The 22,098-nt window shown below is 32.3% G+C and overlaps 3 protein-coding genes across 9 annotated transcripts; 2 read left to right on the top strand and 1 right to left on the bottom strand.

The window, feature by feature from the left end:
• Positions 1-1,194: 1,194 nt before the first annotated feature.
• LOC112522861 lies at positions 1,195-4,930 on the top strand. The gene is made up of 5 exons (XM_025132178.1): positions 1,195-1,345; positions 2,293-3,315; positions 3,513-3,571; positions 3,660-3,855; positions 4,353-4,930. The coding sequence occupies exons 1-5, from the start codon at positions 1,195-1,197 to the stop codon at positions 4,928-4,930; spliced, it is 2,007 nt and encodes a 668-aa protein (XP_024987946.1).
• Positions 4,931-9,443: 4,513 nt separating this feature from the next.
• On the top strand, positions 9,444-13,169 carry LOC112523132. 7 transcript variants are annotated; one of them, XM_025132599.1, is made up of 3 exons: positions 9,444-9,660; positions 9,829-10,792; positions 12,544-13,169. In XM_025132599.1, exon 3 carries the CDS (start codon positions 12,582-12,584, stop codon positions 12,996-12,998), a length of 417 nt encoding a protein of 138 aa, XP_024988367.1. In that variant the 5' UTR covers positions 9,444-9,660; positions 9,829-10,792; positions 12,544-12,581; the 3' UTR covers positions 12,999-13,169. The 7 variants fall into 7 exon arrangements, with proteins under 7 accessions (XP_024988367.1, XP_024988369.1, XP_024988371.1 ...); XM_025132601.1 differs by having other exon boundaries at positions 10,764-10,792; XM_025132603.1 differs by having other exon boundaries at positions 10,764-10,792; positions 12,547-13,169.
• A 2,499-nt stretch (positions 13,170-15,668) lies between these two features.
• Positions 15,669-17,449, bottom strand: LOC112522911 (60S ribosomal protein L36-2-like). Its single transcript, XM_025132246.1, has 4 exons — positions 17,407-17,449; positions 16,241-16,348; positions 15,952-16,151; positions 15,669-15,832 (listed from the first exon to the last, which is right to left on the bottom strand). The coding sequence occupies exons 2-4, from the start codon at positions 16,340-16,342 to the stop codon at positions 15,802-15,804; spliced, it is 333 nt and encodes a 110-aa protein (XP_024988014.1). The 5' UTR covers positions 16,343-16,348; positions 17,407-17,449; the 3' UTR covers positions 15,669-15,801.
• Positions 17,450-22,098: the final 4,649 nt, after the last annotated feature.

Here is a 22,098-nt window from a genome sequence, read left to right on the forward strand (position 1 = left end):
AGGAGAAATTAATTAAAATAGTCATTTTTATCGGTTGGTTTTATTTTTTAGTCATTTTTACAAGATTTATAAAAATAGCCTTAGGTTTGAAATTTTAATTTTTTTTGTTGGTCTAGGTGAAAAATATACATTTTTTTACAGATCTGGATGAGAAATGTAACTTTTTTTGCGGACTTGGTGAAAAATGTTTTTTTTCCTGGAAAGAGGTAGAAAGTGTAAAAAAAATTACTCAGCTGAAATGACTATTTTAATTAATTTTCTTTAAATAAGTGTTAATTTTACTCAATTTCCAATTTCATCTTTAATTATTGGAATATAAATCAGATTTATCAAAAGTTTTAAAAATAATTTTTAATGCATAAAGTACTATACATTAAAGTTTTAAAAACAACTCATAATGCATTAAGTACTATTACTTTATGCATTCTGTGTAAAAATCTTTTAATCTACAATTAAAATAACATATAGTACAAGTTACCAATGCACATTATTGTCTTTTCTTTTCATGTTACCAAGATACTTTTAACACATTTCACTCATGTCTTCACCCTTTCATACTTCTCCCCATCTCACAAGGTGAAATTTAAACTGATATTCACCATGAGTTATTAAACGTTCTCTCATTCATCTCTTATTCAATTGCTCTAGAACTCTTAGCCTCGCTCTCGATCTCTTGATTCTTTGCACTTTGTGTAAACCTAACACATTTGTGGAATCATTTAAATATGTTGGATTTTAAATATATTGAATTTTAAACTGTCATACAATTTTTTTCACCGATAGACTGTAATTGGAACCATGATTTTTATTTATTCAAATTGTATTGATATGTAAAAACCAAGTGTAACTTGTATCATCGTTAAATCTTCTCTAATAAAACCAGTGAAGCTTCAAAATCGTTAAAATTCACGGCTCCCGCCGCATTGTGCAAGTACACAACTAGTCTTTAATTATTGGAATGGAAAATTTTATTATTAAGAATAAAATTGCCATTTACTTAATTAACAAGTGTAATAATTACAAATTTGTAAAACAATATTGTTTTTATTATGAACATTTATTATAGGATGGACGGAGTATGTTTGTTTCATGGTATGATGTTTTGGGTGTATTCTTGTTTATCAGGATTTTTGTCGCTGCTTTCCTAAGAGGCGTTGATCGATGATATTGAAGTTTAAGAACTCCAATTTTCTTATGACGAGAAGATCAAAACGGCTTTCTCGACAAAATAAAGATCGAGCAGGTTGCATGTTTGGTATAGGAAGCATTTTTGATTTCCGCCATGGCCGGATCACTAGACGAATGCTTTCAGATCATACGCCACACTTGACCGAAAGTACCACGGGTAAGGATCTTGACCGAAAGTACCTCGTTGTGGCCACGGAGGTTCAAATGCGCTGACTCCAAGCTATCTGCAAAGCATGTGGTCGTCCTGGTATTAGTCGACTCGCATAGCGGGTTGGATATATATCCATGTTAATCAAAAAAAAAATTCTGTCTATACAACATTTAATTCTAGACTCTTCTTCAAATTTGTATATGTTTTTTTTATTAATCTAGATATCCAATCCGCTATATGAGCCGACTAATCTAGGACGACCACCTGCTTTGCAGATAGTCCGGAGTCACCGCATTTGAACCTTCGTGGCCACACGAGGATTTTTATTCCTCCTTGGATTTGAACCTGAGACCTTTGGAGTCAAACTCAAACCAATCAAACACCACCCTTATGGTTAAATTTGTACATGTTTTTCTATAAAGTTCTTCATTTTCTCTATATTGGTTTTCATGGTTTGAGCCCCCTCTCCAACCTCTTAAAGCTAACGAGCCATGGTGCACCACAGCCGATGAGCATAGGTGTACCAGGCTTGATCGAACCTTGGTGCAACAGAGTCGATGAGCATAGGTGTACCAAGCTTGACAGAGCCATGGTGCACAAGAGTCGATGAGCATAGGTGTACCAGTCCTGACCAAGCATTGGTGCACAAAATGGCTTTTATAAGAAACCATTTTTGACCGAGCCTTAGTGCACCAGACCCGATGAGCATAGGTGCAGCAGGCTTGACCAAGCCATGGTGCACCAACCCTCACCGAGTTTTCGGTGCACAAAATTTACTTTATAGGAAACCATTTATCTAAAAAAAATACAGAATTTAAGTTGATAAGACCAGACAATTGTATGTTATATAAAGGTATTACAGTAGAATGTTGGCCGGCCGTAACCGGCCTGCTAACAAGTTTTTAAGGACAATGTATGACGTTTTATGGCTCACTACGATATTATTTTGGCAGGTCCTTCGTATCCGACATCCGAAGTGAACTCAATTACGGATTCGGAAGAGATGCATCTACGGATTGAATCTCAGAACAGCGAGAAAGGTGCAGCGGTGCGGACAAGAGTGAAGGAACTCATGGAAGAAGAAATGTACGGTGACGAAACTGGCGATCTAGAATGTCGTGGCCATGTACAGAACCACGGGCATACGGGAAAAACAACGAGTCGATCTTTCGACAGTTATGAAATCTCGAACAATCGTCAAGTTCCACCGCAGAAAACACCACAGTATCATGATCTCAAAGATCTAATGAACGACCTCTTGTTGATCCATCAGAACAGAAACGAAGAACAAAAGCCGAAGTCAATCGAACGATCAAACTCGTTAGAGAATGAACGAAACGATCCAAAATCAGACGAACATGTCGTACATAAACCCCGAAACTTCTTCAGAAGGAGGAGTAAATCACACGAATGTATATCGCTGAACGTTAACGATAGCCCGCTACCTTCGAATAGAACCAACGGATTCCATAGCGAAAGAAGCACTTCCCAGTTTTCGTTTACGGAGATCAAGAGAAAGCTAAAAAACGCCATCGTAAGATCTCCACGAGATTCAGGATGCCATGAAAAACCCGTTGTTGACGGAAGCAGTAGATGGAGTTCTCCAAACAGAGACCATTTCTTCTCCGAACGATTTTCTAGAATTTCCGACGAGTTTAAAACGCAAGACGGTGGTTCAAGATTATGCAAATCTGAAACAAAGCCGATGGAAAACGATGAATTTGGAGACACGAGCTATCGGATATCTAATATCTACATTGAGGCAAAGAAGCATTTATCTGAGATTCTTAGCAATGGAGATGAAGATACAGAATTTATGGAGGAAAGGCATTCTAGAACTCTAGGAAAGCTTCTATCTTTTCCGGAATACAGCTCTCCTCGTGGGAATTCCTCCATGGTCAACGGAAGTCAACCGCTCGGGGTTGAAAACGATCATCAAGAACCGGAAGTTTTAGATGAAGTTCTTCAGACAGAAGGTACTGTGTTTCCTTCTTTGCAGATCTTTGTTTCAGGAACAGAAGTAGGATGTTTGAGGTCAAATCGAGTAATTTTCTGAGTTCTTACTGAACTTACTAAAAATAGCAACAAGTTTATCGGTTTTGACTCGATCGATGTTAAATTTGTAATGAAATTCATATGGGTTTGCTGATCTATGTCGTTGAAACGAATGCAGGTGTTCTAGAGATCGTAAAACCATCTTCACCGATAGAAACCGAAGTTGTTGATGTGGCGGTAATGAAAAGCTTCTCGAGATGTAGATTTCTCGTTGATTTTGTCTTCTCGTCGTGAAAATGAGAATCGATTTTTTGTTTGTTTCCAGGATTTAACGGAAGACGATGAGTTATTGTGTTCTCCAACGGCATCCCCTTCGGGATCTTCCCTTGCTGTCGATCGAAAGACCGAAGAAGTCGAGAATACCGCGGACGATAAAACCGGCAAACCGAGTCCTGTGTCGGTTCTCGAGCCAATGTTCTCAGACGATGATATTAGCCCCGCTAGAACCATTTCCCGATCTGGTAAGCTATCAAGTTCTGTAGCTTCTTTATAATCTTAATTTATGGCGGGTTCGAGTCATGAAAACAAACTCCACTCGTGAGCCCTCGGGTGACCCTGGGTCGTGTGATATATTGCGTCAAGGTTGTAAAACGTTCACACGATATGAAGGTACTTTCACCCGTTCTCGCCTTTTTATGAAAAAGGGTTCTTTCTCACGGAACCTAACCTACTGCACTAGGGGTCAATCGGGATCCTAAGACGTACCGTTTGACCCGTATTCCACATCAAGTTTCATACTTGAAACTTGAGAGTCAGCTCAACCAGCAAATAAATGGTAGGCGTTATGCAGGTCGCTTATTTGAGTTTTCTGGGACCCATAGGATTTTCCTGACTATTATCTTTGAAGCCCAAGGCTACCAATAAAAAGTTTCGTATTTGAATGATGATCACTCTCTTTTGGTGACGTAAGTAGTTTATCGATGTTTCATGCCAACACGATTTCATTCAAAATTTTCAGCGGAGGCTTCGATCCAACCACTACGCATCCTATTCGAAGAAGCCGTCACCCCTACCAAGAATCAAGAAACACACATTCGAAATCATGTCGAGAACGATGAATCTGCATTCGAATACGTCGAAGCCGTCCTTCTAGCTTCCGACCTCAATTGGGACGATTTCGAAAAAAGATGGCTTTCATCCACTCAAATACTTGATTCATCCTTATATAACGAACTACAAATCTTTTCAAGCCGGCCCGCTCACAACCAACGGCTTCTCTTCGATTCCACTAACGAAATCCTCACCGAGGTTTGTGATCGTTCCTTGGGTTTCTTTCCCGATTTACCGTTCGTTAAACCGAACATCCATCCCCTCCCGAAGGGAATCGACCTTATAAACGAGGTGTGGGAAAGAATTGAATCACGAATCGACGGCCCGTATCCTCGATCGCTAGATCAACTAGTGAAAAGGGACTTGGAAGTATCGAGAATGTGGATGGATCTTCGATCGGAAACTCGAGAAATAGTTATTGAAACCGAAGAATCGATCTTCGAAGATTTGATCGATGATACACTTTCGAGCTTAATGCGTGATTAACATATTCTTGAAATAGTAGGTAAAGTTACGTTCTTTGTGTTGATAACGACGTCGTGTTTATGATACTCGTGTAATTCACATATGATGGGTTTGAGTAACAAAAGAAAACAGTAGAAAAGAGGTTGTGTTTGTATGTAGAGTGGGTGTGTTTTATAGTTTGTACCTACATGAATCAATAAACCATGTCTTTTTTTAGATTCAACAAGTTCTAATACCATTTTATTACATTTTTCTTTGAAAATAAATATTACGCTAAATGGTATGAGGAAGATAGAGGGGTAGTTTCATAACTTTTATAAATAGGTGGCAAAAAAAATGTATATGTGAACCTCTGCGATTTACATATGAACTGTAAGTTTATATATGAACTAGTGTAATTCACATATGAATTAATTAATTGATTATATGAACCCGTTTGATTCATATATGAACTGATCGATTAATTCACATATGAACTAATTAATTGATTCATAAATAAACTAATGGTTCACATATGCACTTGTTTGTTGCCTATTTTTAAAAGTTACAAAACTACCCCTCTATTTTTTTCTTCACCAACATTAGACTAGACATAACTGGATGGCGTAGAGTAAATGGTTTTAAGATTTCAATTTAACGTATATAATTTATCTTATTTTTCTAATTTATATTCCGTATATTAAATCCATCCTTCAATATTTTGTTATATAATGGTTAGGCTTGTTTGGTTTTTTTTAAAATAAGTTTAAACTTTATTTGTTAAGTTATTAAGAAATATACTATAAGGGTATTCGCATAATACAGCGAAATACATCTTGATTTTAATATTTTGTTTTATTATCTATCTCCATCAATGTTATAATACGGTTTTATGTGGTTTTGAGAAAATGATAATGTTTTTATTTTTGAATAAAATATACATTTTAAGATATTATAAAATTTTGAAAAAGATATATTGAAATTAATATCAAATTAACTATTTAAAAGTTCCCCTTTTTTTGTGTAATTTCTTTTAGTTATAATTTAATTCAAGGTTAATAACGAAGTAAGTTATTTTTTATTGTTAAATATATTTTATAAAAATAATAATTAAGTATTCTGTTAGAACTCAATAATTATCTTTGTTATATTTAAGATTTTTTATATTTAAAATGAAATGTTTATCCTTTATTTAATTATGTTTATCTACAGTTAGTTACAAGAATTCAAACATAAAGCTTTAATAAGTTGTACTTACGTATAATTTATTTGTAATCTTGAATTTTAAGTAATATACATCAATAAACAGTACTTTATTCATAAAAAATAGTTTTTAAGAATTTTTGTCAAATACTTTATAACATAGTATAGATGTTGTCGATATTATCAATTATATATTATTTGTCCATATTAAATCGAATTTATTTCAAAAATGTTAATCCAGTTATGCCTTCAAAGACAGATTTATATAAGAGGGATTGAGGTCTTATGCCATCTGTAAATCGTTCTATCATGATGGATTTTTTTACGTACACTTAATAGTGCTAACTGTCGTTGATATTAAAATTACAAAGGCTTAGTTGATAATTAACGAAATTATAGGATAATTTTGGGGAAAAAATAAAAATAGAAAGTCGACACCTGAGAATCTGAAATGCACAAGGCATCAGCCTTTTCAAAACCATTTTCAATGAGTAAAAGAAAGCTTCAAGTGTTTTTAGGTCCGAGACGGGCTTTGGGATGGAAAAAGGGTCCGACCAAGCTTCTCAAGTTAAACTTTTTCAGCTTTAATGAGGTTTTTCGAATCTTTGAAAACCTAGCCTTCGACACGATCAAACTTTGTGGATTGAATCGGGCTTCGATACACTAGCCCTGGGCTTTTTGGGCCCAAGTTTTTTTCTTTTTTTTCTATCAGACTTAGTGATGGTCTAAAACCGGTCTCGGGCCGGGCCCAACCAGTCCCAAGATTTCTCATAATCGGCCATAACCAGTCTCGGCGTAATCGGTCCCGTTCGGGTCGAAAAAGTTGAGCCGGGTCAAGCTTTATTGTAACCGGTTACGGGCTGTCGGTCCCCGTCATTAAAAAATAATATTCTTATTTTTATTTTTTTAATGATGTATGTTTTTAATACATTATAAAATTTGTGATTGGGTCTAAGGGTGCTCATAGATCGGGTTGTAGACATTTGAACAACCCAACCCAATGCTCGCGGTTTGGAAAAATCTTAACCCAACCCAACCCAAACCAAACTGCAACCCAACCCAACCCGTACGGTAGGGATGCTCATGGATTGAGTTGATCAGGTTGAAGACATTTGATCAACCCAACCCAATGTTTGCGGTTTGAAAAAATCTTAACCCAACCCAAACGAAAGTGCAACCCAACCCAACCCAACCCAACCCAACCCAAACCGTACGGGTTGGTCGGGTTAGTCGGGTTGATACTTTGATACATTAAAATATTTTTCTAACCTTGAATATGTTATTTCTCTACTCATAATTTATTTTCATCATCAACCATTTGATACAACTTATACATACTTCTTACATATATCACATGCAGTTAATTTTCTCAATTTACGTATATATGTTTAAAATTACTGAACATATATACAAATGAGTCATATAGATATGTGAATAGATTGAAAAGATGTGTACATGAAGAGCGTACGTGATAGTATTATTGTCTAATGCATATATTAATATAAATTCAACAATCATATTAAATCTAATAAATAATAGGATATCGGGTTGGGTTGGGTTCAAATAATAGTAACTCAATATCAACCCAATACCTACGGTTTGAAAACTTTACAACTCGATTAGACATCGGGTCTCTTCGGGTTGAGTTATTTCGCGTTGGGTTGGGTTGGGTTGGGTTGGGTTGAGTTCATCGGGTTGGTCGGGTTTTTTAGCACCCCTACCGTACGGGTTGGTTGGGTTTTTTAGCACCCCTACCGTACGGGTTGGTCGGGTTGATACTTTGGTATATTAAAATATTCTTCTAACCTTGAATATGTTATTTCTCTACTCATAATTTTTTTTTCATCATCAACCATTTGATACAACTTATTCATATTTCTTACATATATCACATTCAGTTAATTTTCTCAATTTACATATATGTGTTCACAGTTACTGAACATATATATATATGAATGAGTTATATAGAGATATGAATAGATTGAAAATATGTATATATGAAAAACATTCATGATAGTGTAATTGTCAAATGTATATATTAATTGAAATTATTCAATCATATTAAATCCAAGAAATAAAAGGATATCGGGTTCATCGGGTTGGGTTAGGTTCAAATAATAGTAACTCAATACCTACGGTTTGACAATTTTACAACTCGATTAGACATCGCGTTGTTTTGGATTGGGTTATTTCGTGTTGGGTTGGATTGCGTTGATCGGGTTGGTCGGTTTTTTGAGCACCCCTAATTGGGTCACTCAAATACACTTTGAAAATGTGTTTTATTATAATTGAAATTACATTGTCTTACAAAATATAGTGAGAAACCGATAGTTGTGAACGTTTTTTGCGTTTTTTTGCAAATCGAGAACTTGGTATGTAAATCTTTCAACCAAGACACTTATATATAGTGTTTAGAAAGCAAAAAATACAAAAAGAGGCAAAAAACGACTAGTTTTTTGGAAAAATAACGGCTAAATTTAATAAAAATAGCTACATTTTCTAAAAACCGAGACAGGCCGGGCCGGTCCATAACCAATCCCGATCCCACAAAACACCCCAAATCCATAACCGGTCCCAGATTTCGGTCCTATAGCCGGTCCTTACCGGGCCGGGCTGGACCGGTTTGGCCATCACTTTCAGACTAGTCAACACTTTACACATGGGTTTAAATTTTGACCCGAAATACAAACCCCGCATCCATGATCCACCATTCCAGCGATTTCAGGAAACCCGCCCTAACTTGGTCATCGTCTATTCTCTCTGACACTAGCGACTTCATCTACACAGGCTCAATCTTAAACCCTAACAGCTCGCTTTGTGATTGAAGTACAATCACAGCCTCTTCTCTCTGACTCTTTCGATTTGATTCAACTCAAGGTACCAGAATTTAAATACCAATTATATTTTGTATTTTGTTGGTTTTCATTTGTTTGATTCATGAATCTATCTCAGAATCTGTTTGAAAATCGAATTTGTTTTAGGGATGGCGATAAAATGGGATTGGGATATGCTTAAAAGGTTGGCGATAAGATGGGATTGGGATTAGGGATATGGCTTTAATAGGTTGCACCATTAGCAATAGAGGTTGTTTTTTAAGCAATTTGGCATTAGCTGGTAGTACTGTATGCTTAAAAGGTTGTTTTTAATAATTTTAGACAAATGTTTTATAAGATAGTATAGATATGGTCCATGATTTATGTTCCAAGTAGGGCCATAGGCCCAGAAGACGATGGCCCAAAACAGCATAAAGCCCAATCACATCAAATTTATAAAGCCCAAAGTATATATAAGTTCAGTTAAAAAAATCTAACCTTGCCAGTCCTTCCTCTCGACTCTCGCCTCCCACGACTCCTCTCGACTCTCGCATCCCTCTCACGCTCTGTCGCTCAATCTCAATCGAAATCAATATCGCAAACGGCTCTCGCTCTCGCTCTCTGCCTGACTGCCTCTCACGACTATTGACTCCGACTGCCGTCGGTCTGCGGCTGCCTGCCTCTCTCCGTCTCCCGTCGCTCTCTGCCTCTAGCTCTCCGCCCGTCGGTCTGTGAGACACTGACTACTGTTGTGAGGTTAGGGCTTAACTTAGGATTACTTATTTACTTTACTTTACTACTTATTTTATGTTTCTAATTCTTGTTTGATTAATTCATAATTTAGATGAAGCTGCCCTGCTTACTTAGGTTTTCTTTTAAGTTTTAAATATGTAATATACTAAATCTGTATGTATGCCTACTTAGGTTTTCTGTAAACATCATTACAATGAAGCTGCTCTGCCTACTTAGGTTTTCTTTTAAACTGGTTGGGACTTGTGGCTGTTTTATTTTGCAATTTCTAAGTAAAAGCCATGAATTTAGTCTGGCTACTCACTTCTGTGTTCTGTCCTTCCATTTTATATTTTCTGGGCTGGCATATTTGCAGACATTGCTGTGTGTCAAAGCTTCTGCTGCTATTTGTTGGATGGTTGGCCCAAATTCCTGTTCACTATTTACATCCTCTAAAGACTTCAAAGTGTTTGGGATTATTTTTAGAAATGAGAATAATATAAAAATGAAAAATGCAGGAGAACAAAAATGTGAATGGAATTTCCATTCTTTTCAATTTGCTCAAGCCCTAATTTTTTTTACTTTTTAGGGCTGTTTAGTAGCTTTTTAGGAGCTGTTTTGAAGCGGGTTAGTATAGGACAAAGGCTTAAGATTGATGCTTAGTATAGGATAAAGGCTTAAGCTTTTTAGGAGCTGCTTTAGCTGATATTAGTTATGACAAAATGTAGATATTTTTGCTTCAAAAAACGCAAGAAGGCATCGTTTTAGGTGAATGGTAATGTATTTTATGTTTTGTTACACGGGGTTTTGGTTTATGTCCCCCCTGCATCCTTTTTGTTGTATTTAAAAAAAATCAGCGTGAAGATGAGCCGCCTAGATTGACTAGGTTCCAAACCCCTTCAAATTGTTTATTGTGGTTTTTATATACACACATAAGGGGCATTTTTTTGGCTTTCCGCCATGGACATCCAAAATCTCAGGATCGGCCTCCAACTGCTGCTATGCTGGTTGGTTTTAGAATTAGTTATTGTTATCTGCAAGTCTGTAACCTCGAGTTACTAAAAATGAGTTCGTTTGTCTCATAATGAGCTGATACCCAAGTCCCTTTACTAGAAAAATGTTGCTTGCAGGAGCTGTGTTGGAGGCTGGAAATAATCTGGTACGTGCACTCCGTTTACAATTCCTAATTACGCAAACTTAAATACAAACCTAAGATCTCAGTAATACTTAACAAGCAGTAGTGAACATGAACGATGGAACTGATTGCTGTTTCACCATCTCAGGACCTTCAACCTTTGAAGCTCTCTATCATGATCACCGTTCTTCACTTAAAAAGTGTTGCTTTCTCTCTTTTTTTAAGTGTTGCAAACTTCTCTATTGTATTATTCTTGAAAATCACCATCATATACACAACCATGGTAAGGAATAGCATGATTTTTAACCCTTATGGACATTACTCTAATCACAATTAACTCCAACAAAAGGGGTTTGTGGTAAAAAAATTATGCCCGTTAAACAAAGTAATTGCTAGATAGCTACGGAATTGGATTAGAATGAGGAACATGTACTTTTTTGGAGAAAATATGATATAATAGATACAAAAAGGGTTGCCAACGTACACAATAGCTAGTATGCGCAGAAGTCTCGTCTTCGTTGTAATACTAGGAGCGTGTATGAGAAATGGGTGAACCAACATCAATATTAAAAGCAAAACAAAAAATGGAAAGTGCTAAACTTAATCAAGCCATTAGCAAATAAAACATCCTTTCTTGCATATACTAAGATAAAGAATCTAAAGAGCTTTCTCTGTGAGACATTGACTTCTTAACCAGTAGTATTCTACTAAAGTTTATTAATTATGTAAACATTCCGTCACTCATTGGTTGTGGATATGAATACGGACCCTTTTATGGGCTCGTTATAAGGGAATATTGCTAGCTCTTAACCATGAATTTGTTTATTCTGGTATAACTTTGGGATATTCTATTATTCTCGGCTCGAGAAATTGTATTAGATCATTGACGTCACAAGCTTTAGTAAGTTGGACCTATGCATTAGTTATTGATGTTCATATCCTACACAGAATTGTTGTACGATGTGTAAAAGAATGCCTTGCAACTTGTTATCGGTGACTGTGGTTGAAAAATTAGTTATCATGATTCCAGACTATCTTTCTCACTTTGATGCAAAGTAAAAGTCAATTTTTTCATCCTAAAGGATTTATTATTCTTTTTGTTGTTGATAATGTGTGTTTGTTTTCCATTGTTAACTATCATATTGTTAAGTTCCTAGAATCAAGGTCAGGTAAGAATTTTTCACTTTCGTGTACCCGTACATTCTGTGAAGATTGTAACATTCACATCACCTTCAAGTGTGTGTTGTAAAGGTATCATGTGAAGATTGTAAGATTCACATAATATACCTAGGTACCTTCAGAGTTCTCTTGTTCTCATGTTCTCTAAGTTCCTGATATTTGGCATGGTTGATTTGCACATGGTTAATTGCCAAGAGACAAATACAGTATAGGTCATTTGCCAACATCGAGTATGCAACATTTTCTGTAGAAATATCAGATAGATGACCAATTTGACTCGAAAAACCTTTCTTCGTGATTTTGAAAGAAATATCAAACTGGTTGATAACTAAAGTTTGTCAAAATGTAAGGTGTTGATAGTAATTTTATCTGTTTGGTAATTAACATTTCAAACCAGAAGAGTTGTGCACAAAAGTATTTGCCCCGAGGAGGGATCTTAGAATTCTGTCTGTATTAAGGGTTTGGAAAAAGTGTGAATATTTGTAGGAGAATCATTATGTGTTTGTCGGATTACTAACAATATGCTGCGTGTTTTTAATAACTAACATTTTAGAATTCGTTAGCTTTGATCAATATTTTTTACATCAATCTTCCAGCAGGATTGGAAGTTCTTGAAACACAATACCCTCTTTACATGCCAAGGGTGGAGATGTTAGGAGACAATCAGATTGAAGATGTTCGCTGGCTCTGTTCTCTCTCAGAATCTGAGCTCGATCTACTCATCAGTCTGAAGGAGATGGCTATCCGAAGGGCGTCTTTTGTCGGGCATGAATCTTTATCAAAAAAATTCAACTTGAAAATGCTTAGAGGTCTCAGTTTTGTGTTGATGCAATTCTTGAATGAACGGTTGGGCGAGAATACAGAAGTGGCTGAATCTGTTTCCGGGTGTGTAGATGAATCAAATATTGTTAAACACGAAATCAGTGAAGAGTTTCAGGAAATGGGTGTAGAAGAGTTGATGGCGTATATCGGTCCGGATAGGAAGAAGAGGATAGCTGATTTGTTTGGTGATGATAATGATTTAGTTACAGGGAAGAAGAAAAAGAGTTGACCATGGAAGGTAACCAGTTGGCCTTTAGATTCAAAGGTTATGCCATTGTCTATTTTTGTTTTCAATTTTGAGAAACATACTTGCAGGTTTGCAATACATTGTACACCTCATACCTCATTTCCGAGTGAAATATAATATACTAGGTTTGCTTTTATTAAGGTTGTAAAATGTGAAAGATTTTAGGGTGTGTTTGGTGTCTAGGTGTGGCAGAACAGTAAGATTGTTCAACATTTGGTAAAATAAAACTGAATAGAACAAAACAAGTAAAATGACCAATTTATCTTTGATTAGTTGTTTATTTTAATTAATTTATGTAGTTTATTACATTATAATAGAATAATTTTTTTTTATAACAAAATATATTATTTGAAGTTTTCGTCAAAACAATTAAAATGACACCAAATAAAAAGTTTATATAGTTTTTTATTTTTATTGTTATTTCTTTTCAACATTATTTTTTATTATTAATATATAATAAATTACATAAATTAATAAAATTATAGAAACTATGTAAAAATAATATTTTGAGGACAATAAAATAAAAGTTTGAGAAACATAAAATACCATAAATAAAATTTAAAAAAGGGAAAAGTACAATAAAAACCAATGGACTTTCTTATTTGGAATGATTAAGTCCTTGGATTTTTTTTTGGAACAAATAAGTCCTTGGACATTCCAAAACATGTTAAATAAGTCCTTGGATAATTTTTTGGAACAAATAAGTCCTTGGACATTCCAAAATATGTTAAATAAGTCATTGGATAATTTTTGAAACAAATAATTCCTTGGACATTCCAAAAAATGTTAAATAACTCCTTGAACAATTTTTGGAACAAATAAGTCCTTGAACAATTCAAAACATGTTAAATAACTTCTTGAACTTTTATAAAACATGTTGGATACATTCTTATGACTTGTACAACTAGTTAAAGTGGTAAAATAGTGAAAAAAAAATCCCGAAAAAACCCCAATGAACATTCATATTTTGAATGATAAAGTRGTAAAATAGTGAAAAAAATCCGGAAATATATTTTGTCAGTGATTTTTTAAACTAAAAAAATAAAAAAATTATAAAATATATCATTTTTAATTAAAAAAAATTTCACCAGTAATCTTTTTTTAATTTAAAAAATCACATACATGATATATATATATATATATATTTTTAATTAAAATAAATTTAATAATAATTATTTTTTTTGTTTGAAAAATCACTGACAGAATATATTTTAATTTTAATTAAAATAAACTTTATCAAAAATCTTTTTTAAATGTAATTATTTTTTTGTAAATGTAAGTACTTTTTTGTTATATTTGTTTAATTTTATAGATCTAAATACTTTTTGGTTCAAAAAATATTTAGAGGCTTAATCGTTCAAAATATGAATGTTCATTGGGTTTTTTTCCCCATTTTTTTCATTATTTTACCACTTTAACTAGTTGTACAAGTCATAAGAATGTATCCAACATGTTTTATAAAAGTTCAAGAAGTTATTTAACATGTTTTTGATTGTTCAAGAACTTATTTGTTCCAAAAATTGTCCAAGGAGTTATTTAACATTTTTTTGAATGTCCAAAGACTTATTTATTCCAAAAAATGTCCAAGGACTTATTTAACATATTTTGGAATGTCCAAGGACTTATTTGTTCCAAAAAAATTGTCCAATAACTTATTTAACATGTTTTGAAATGTCCAAGGACTTATTTGTTCCAAAAAAAAAGTCTAAGGACTTAATCATTCCAAACAAGAAAGTCAATTGGTTTTTATTATACTTTTATCTTTAAAAAATGAATACAATGTAAAAAAGGAACCTATTTAATAATTTAAAAGAGAATTAAGTTTTATTTTGAGATTATATTGATAAAATATAAATTTGTTTCACTTCCATGGGGTAAGGGTGGAACAGACCTATTTTACTTTGTTTCACATAAAATTCATGCCAAACATTAGGGGTGCTAAAAAACCCGATCAACCCGACTAACCCGATCAACCCAACTCAACCCAACGCAAAATAATCCAACCCGAAGCAACCCGATGTCTAATCGAGTTGTAAAATTGTCAAACCGTAGGTATTAGGTTGATATTGGGTTATTATTATTTGAACCCAACCCGATATCCTTTTATTTCTTGGATTTAATATCATTGTTGAATTTCTATTAATATATACATTAAACAATTATACTATCATGTATGTTTTTCATATACACATATTTTCAATCTATTTATATCTCTATATAACTCATTCAATAACTATGAACATATATATGTAAATTGAGAAAATTAACTGAATGTGATATACATAAGAATATGAATAAGTTTATCAAATGGTTGATGACGAAAAAGAAATTATGAGTAGAGAAATAATATATTCAAGGTTAGATGAATATTTTAATATACCAAAGTATCAACCCGACCAACCCGTATGGGTTGGGTTGGGTTGGGTTACACTTTGATTTGAGTTGGGTTGGGTTAAGATTTTCCCAAACCGTAAGCATCGGATTGGGTTGTTCAAATGTCCTCAACCCGATCAACCCAACCCATGAGCACCCCTACCAAACATAGGATAAGGATCCCTCTCTTGTGTACCAACACACCCTTGATGATATCATTGAATTAGATACTATTTTGGTAAGGGTTGGAATGTTGTTCGGTAATTTGGGAGCACAAAATTGGTCTAAAAAACAATCTTAAATCAAAATCCAAGAACATAATACAAGGAGGTTCAACAAATACCCAAAACCACTAATCTATTCAGCACAAATATCAAAAGATCTTTTAAAGTTCTGAAACAACAAAAAGGGCTCACTTTTTCTTCTCAGCACCTCCACCAGACCTACAAGAATACAAACCCCATGTGAGAAAATGAGTAACATATAACTTATCAAGGAAAAAACTCATGATGTTTATCAGTACTTCATTCAGCATAATATAATATGTAAATGTTTGAGTTACCTCATCTTGCGGAGAACGCTGGACATCTCCTCACGCTTCTTCTTTGCCCTCTTGTGTGTGCCCAACTTTCGCTTGGCCACTTTGAGGGCACGTTTGTCCTTTCCAACTTTAAGAAGTTCGGTAATTCTCTTCTCATAAGGAGCGAACCCAGCAACCTCTCTGATAAGGTTTCGCACAAAGTGTGATCTCTTACTTGTTTTCTAAAAAAACCAACACCAAAAAGCAAAATAAGACAACCGGTATTACGATTTAAATGTTCTTATAAATGACCACACAATTGATTACTTACCCCTTTCCTATCAGAAGGGCGTGGTGCTAGTTCCTTCTTGGTCACAACATGTCCTTTGTTTAGACCCACAAAGAGTCCGGTATTTGGCTGTTTTGGAGCCATTTCGTGCTGAAAACAGAATTACATACAAGTACAAATCAATATATTGCATTATACAACACAGCAAGTTTTACAGGTATTATCAATACTCCTGAAACATAAAAGGGTAGCACAAGCAACCTCCAAGTCTATAAATCCATGCACTTAAGCTAAGGCTATGTTTTAGTAGTTTAGCATATACATTTTGACTCGGGTAGCAATGAGGTCCCTGTTGTTCCAGAAGCATAATTCTTAGAACGTCTGTTAACACAAATTGTGGCTACTCCACTTCTTGTTGATCTTTCCCTAGGTGTTCGTTGTTTTTACTTTAGAATATCTATGATAAGGGCTTCCTAATTTAGAACTCAAGCAGTGTTTTAAGTATGCGAATTACATCTCAAAAAGACATATTATCCTTATTTACAATATGAAACTTTCAATTACCAAAACCGGCAGATACTAATAAAAGAACATGTTCCTCATTGTGTTCTCCATACCTACTAGACCAAACTTAGCAAAACAAGAACATTTATACAAGAAATTTGGTAAGGAGGCATATGGATGCAACATTGTTTAAAGCAATAAAAATATAACTATTCAAGTCAGCAATATTCCAACTTTGCTTCAAAAGATACGCACTACCCACATAGCATATGCAGTTTGACTATAATATGCCCTAACTACACTAAAACCCTCAATACAAACAAAATGTGCACAACAGTAATCTAAAACATGAAGCTGATCACATATTCCGCAGATATTACAGTATCATAACCCTAAAACACCAAACATCTGCTGATCAGCTAAGGAAACGGATCAAACAAATTTAACATCAAAAACTAATTTCCACAACTGGAGAAACTACATTTCAAACACCAGCAGGCTTCTAAAATAAAAAAAATAACTAAATTGTACAGATACAAAACGATATACAACACTCCTGCTTACACAGGCACACTAATGCAGAAAACTCGCAAAAATTCAAAACGAACAAAAATCATAACCATCAATAAGCATATCATAACATTTCTACATGGAATCACGCATCAATTCATCAATCGGATAGACGAATAAGTGAAAGAACGTACCCTAGATTTTTCTTCCGCGCGGTTTGGTTGTACCGTAGTCGGCCGAGGAAGATGAACCCTAAGATACAAAGTTTATATAGTAGGTTGGACTTTTCATCACAGTATTGGGCTTTTGGTTAATGGCCCGTTTCTCGATTTTATGGGCCTTCTGAAAATTATTGTATTTCAATATTTTTTAAGTAAATCACGTTTTTTTCAAAATTAAATGCATGAAATAATAAGTTGCTTTCATAAATTTCTTTATTATAGTATCTTTATTTTTTATTTTTTTATTACTATAATGTACTTTCAAATTATTTTTTATTAGGACATCATACTTTAAAAAATTTACTCATTAGCAACGGATAACCTGTTACTTTTAAAACCAGTTAACTCTTTTACTTTTTTGTTTTGCTTGGCTTCAATGAAGTGATGTGGATGACACATCATTTTGATGACATGGTTAAAATATAAATAAAAAACCTATTTCAAATTATTTTATTAATGATTTTCATTTTTCATTGCTACGAATACGATCTAAAGGACATTTAATTTTTTTGACTTTTTCTTATTAAATTGTATGCAAATTAAATATTCTAGAGCAAAATATTTTTTAAATAAATATGACATATTATTTTCGAGATAATTATTTTATTTGTAAAAAAAGTAATTCTTATTTTATTTTGTTTAAAAGAATACATATCATTTAAAGTTCTCTTTAARATGTTAACKAGATAAATTGTGATCTATAATTTTTTAATATTGTTATGTTAATGAATAATTCAAAAAAAATAATTAATTAATATATTTATATGTCAAGTAATTTTTTTAAGTATGATATATTCTTTAAAAAATAATTTTTTTGGTAAAAAAAGTAACAAATCTTATTTTATTTTTTTTTCAAAAAATACATATATTTAAAAAATGTTAGCAATATAAATTATTATACTAGTTTTATTAATATTGGTATGTTAATGAATAATTTAGAAATTTTTTAAGTTATTTTATATATTTATTAAATAATATGTAAAATATCTAAATAATAAAATGTTAAAATTAAAGTACAGAGTTGTAATAAGAACTGATAGAGACTATAGTAAAATAATTTTGAAAGTACAATATTGTATTAAGAATATCATATCAGCTATAATACATATGGACAACCTATGTGGACGGTGAGATGGAATGGAAACCTGATATAATAGGTAAATTTAAATCAAAAAAAGTTACCTAATGCTAAAAGAGGTAAATTTTTCAAAGTACAACATCCTAATAAAAAATATTTTGAAAGTACATGTTGTAATAAGAAAAAGATGTAAGCACAATGTTATAGCAAGAAATTTTATGAAGGTAAGTTACTGTTTTATACATTTTATCCTTTTGTTTATGATCATTTTAGGATTGTAAGTTTGTACCAATTATAAACTGATCAACATAATATATCAACCGGTACAAATTTAACGGGTATCAATTGCAATCAGTTGTTAGTATCGTACCAATTATAAAACCTTAGGGGCCGTTTACCAAACGCTTACCCTAGTAAGCGCTTACCAAGTCACATTATTTTACCGGATGAATATGGTAAAGACAAAAAATATTACCCTGTAAGAGGGACGCAATAACCGATAGTCTTACTGGGTAAATTGTTGTATATATACGATGCCGTTTTAGTAGACTATAATTTTACCCGATAAGCAAGTGGTAGTGTTAAATTTTACCCGTAAGCGCTTATCGGACAAATGTTTGGTAAACGGCCCCTTAGTTGGTATCAATTAAGTTAGTACAAATACAGTTGATTGGTATATAGTATAGGATTTTGTGTATCAATTGTAATTGAACGGTAGATAAGATTAAGGAAAAAACTTAACATCAAAGTCTATTTTTTGAATGTTTCGTATATAATCTATACTATATTATAAAACATTTGACAAAAACTTTTAAAAACAACTTTTTATACGTAAAGTATTGTTTATTGATGCATATTACTTATTACTCAAGATTACAAGCAGATTTTGCATAAATACAACTTATTAAAGCTTCATATTTGAATTCATGTAACTAACTGCAGATAAACATAATCAAATACATGATAAACATCTCATTTTAAATATAAAAAAATCTAAAATATAATTAGGATAACTATTGAGTCTAACAGAATACTTAATTATTATCTTTATAAAACTTATAATATTAAATCAAAAATAAAATATTTTTCATTATTAAACTTAAATTAAATTAAAATAAAAAAATAAATTAAAGAAATTACATAAAAATTGAGAACTTTTAAATAGTTGATTTGATATTAATATTAATATATTTTATAAAAAAATTATGATATTTTCAAATTTATATTTTAGCCAAAAATAAAATCATTATTGATTTCCTTAAAAACACATAAAATCGTATTATAACATCGACATAAACAAATAATAAAATTGAACATTAAAATTGAGACGTGTCTTGCTGTATTACGTGAGTACTCTTATAGTTTAACTTAATTTACAACACCCTTTTTGTTTTGGTTACAAAATTGATATTTGTGATAAAGATGATATGAAAATATTTATTTTTAATACTTGTTTCCACTCATTGAGGATTTTATATTTATACTATATTATAAAGTATTTGACAAAAACTCTTAAAAACCATTTTTAATGCATGAAGTACTGTTTATTGATGCATATTACTTACAATTCAAGATAAACCATTTTTTATACAAGTGATTTTGCATAAGTACAACTTATTAAAGTTTCATTTTTTAAATCGTATAACTAACTGCAGTCTGCAGATATACATAATCAAATACAGGATAAACATCTATTTTAAATATAAAAATTTAAAATATAATTAAAATAATCATTGAGTTTCTAACCGAATATTTAATTATTATCTTTAATAAAAATATTATTAAATAAAAAAATAAATTACTTTGTCATTAGACGTAAACTAAATAAAAATAAAAAATTGAATTAAAAAAGTTACATAAAAAAGGAAAACTATTAAATAGTTAATTTAATACTAATATCGAATTTATTTTTTTAAATTTTTTATGATATCCTCATATTTATATTTCATTCAAAAATAAAAACATTATCAGTTTCTCAAAACCACATAAAATTGTATTATATCGATAGAGACAAATGATAAAAGCTAAACATTAAAATGAAGATTTATTTCGTTGATTGCACATGTACCCTTTTAGTATAAAAAAATGTCAGTAGTAGTTTGTAAAAACGTTTGGATTTGCCCTCACTCTAACGGCCATTAAAATTACCCGTTACATCACAAAACATTGTTGACTTTTTCCAATTGTTTCTCATTTTTCTTTTATAGAAATAAATATTATATTGTATTATATTAAGTTTGCTTCTCTGAAGGATACCCACGACCACACAGCCGTTAAACATAAATCAACAACCACCTATTTTGCAGATAACTAGGAGTCATCGTATTTGAACCTTTGTGACCATAAGAGTATTTTTATTCTTCCTTGAATTTGGGAGCAAGAGGAGGTGTTGTCAAGAAGAGTTTCCATGGCAAACAATTTCAAAGTAAAATATTTGAAGTACTTTTTTTAATTTTTAATGTTGAACGAGAATAAGTTGGAAAAGTTCTAAAATGCCTCCAATTTAACGAAAGTTTTTAATGGGTGTTAGTAGGGGTGTTCATAGGTTGAGTTGATCGGGTTGAAGACATTTGAATAACTCAACCCAATGCTTGCGGTTTGGAAAAATTTTAACCTAACCCAACCCAACCCACACCAAAGTGCAACCTAACCCAAACCAACCCGTATGGGTTGGTCGGGTTGATACTTTGGTATATTAAAATATTCTTTTAACCTTGAATATGTTATTTCTCTATTCATAATTTCATTTTCATCATCAACCATTTGATACAACCTATTCATATTTCTTACGTATATCACATTCGGTTAATTTTCTCAATTTACATATATATGTTCACAGTTACTGAATGAGTTATACAGAGATATGAATAGATTGAAAATATGTGTATATGAAAAGCATGATAGTGTAATTGTCTAATGTATATATTAATAAAAATTCAACAATCATATTAAATCCAATAAATAAAAGAATATCGGGTTCATCGGGTTTGATTGAGTTCAAATAATAGTAACCCAATACATACGGTTTGACAATTTTACAACTCGATTAGACATCTGGTTACTTCAGGTTGGGTTATTTCGCATTGAGTTGATTGGGTTGGTCGGGTTTTTCGGGTTTTTGAGCACCCCTAACGATGACCAACCTGTAGCTTTGAAACCATAAGGATGAAAACTTTATAATCTACAAACCACATGAAAACTTTATAATCGACAAACCACCGAAACTAGAATTGTAATTTATTCTAATATATGTTTACTTGACTTTTAATTTTGTTATCGGACTTCAATATTATTACTATTATAAGAGTATCCGTGCAATGCAGCGAGACACATCTCGCTTTTAATGTTATATTTTATTATTTGTCTCTATTGAAGTTATAATACGATTTTATGTGTTTTTAAGAAGACAATAATGATTTTATTTTTGACTAAAATATAAATTTGAAAATACCATAAAAATTTGAAAAAAAAAATATATCAATGTTAATATCAAATCAACTATTTAAAAATTCTCATTTTTTATGTAATGTCTTTAATTTATTTTTTTATTATAATTTAATAACAAAATAATTTATTTTTGGTTTATT

This window comes from Cynara cardunculus (genome assembly GCF_001531365.2).
Source record: "Cynara cardunculus var. scolymus isolate 2C chromosome LG 12, CcrdV1, whole genome shotgun sequence".
Lineage (NCBI taxonomy): Eukaryota > Viridiplantae > Streptophyta > Magnoliopsida > Asterales > Asteraceae > Cynara > Cynara cardunculus.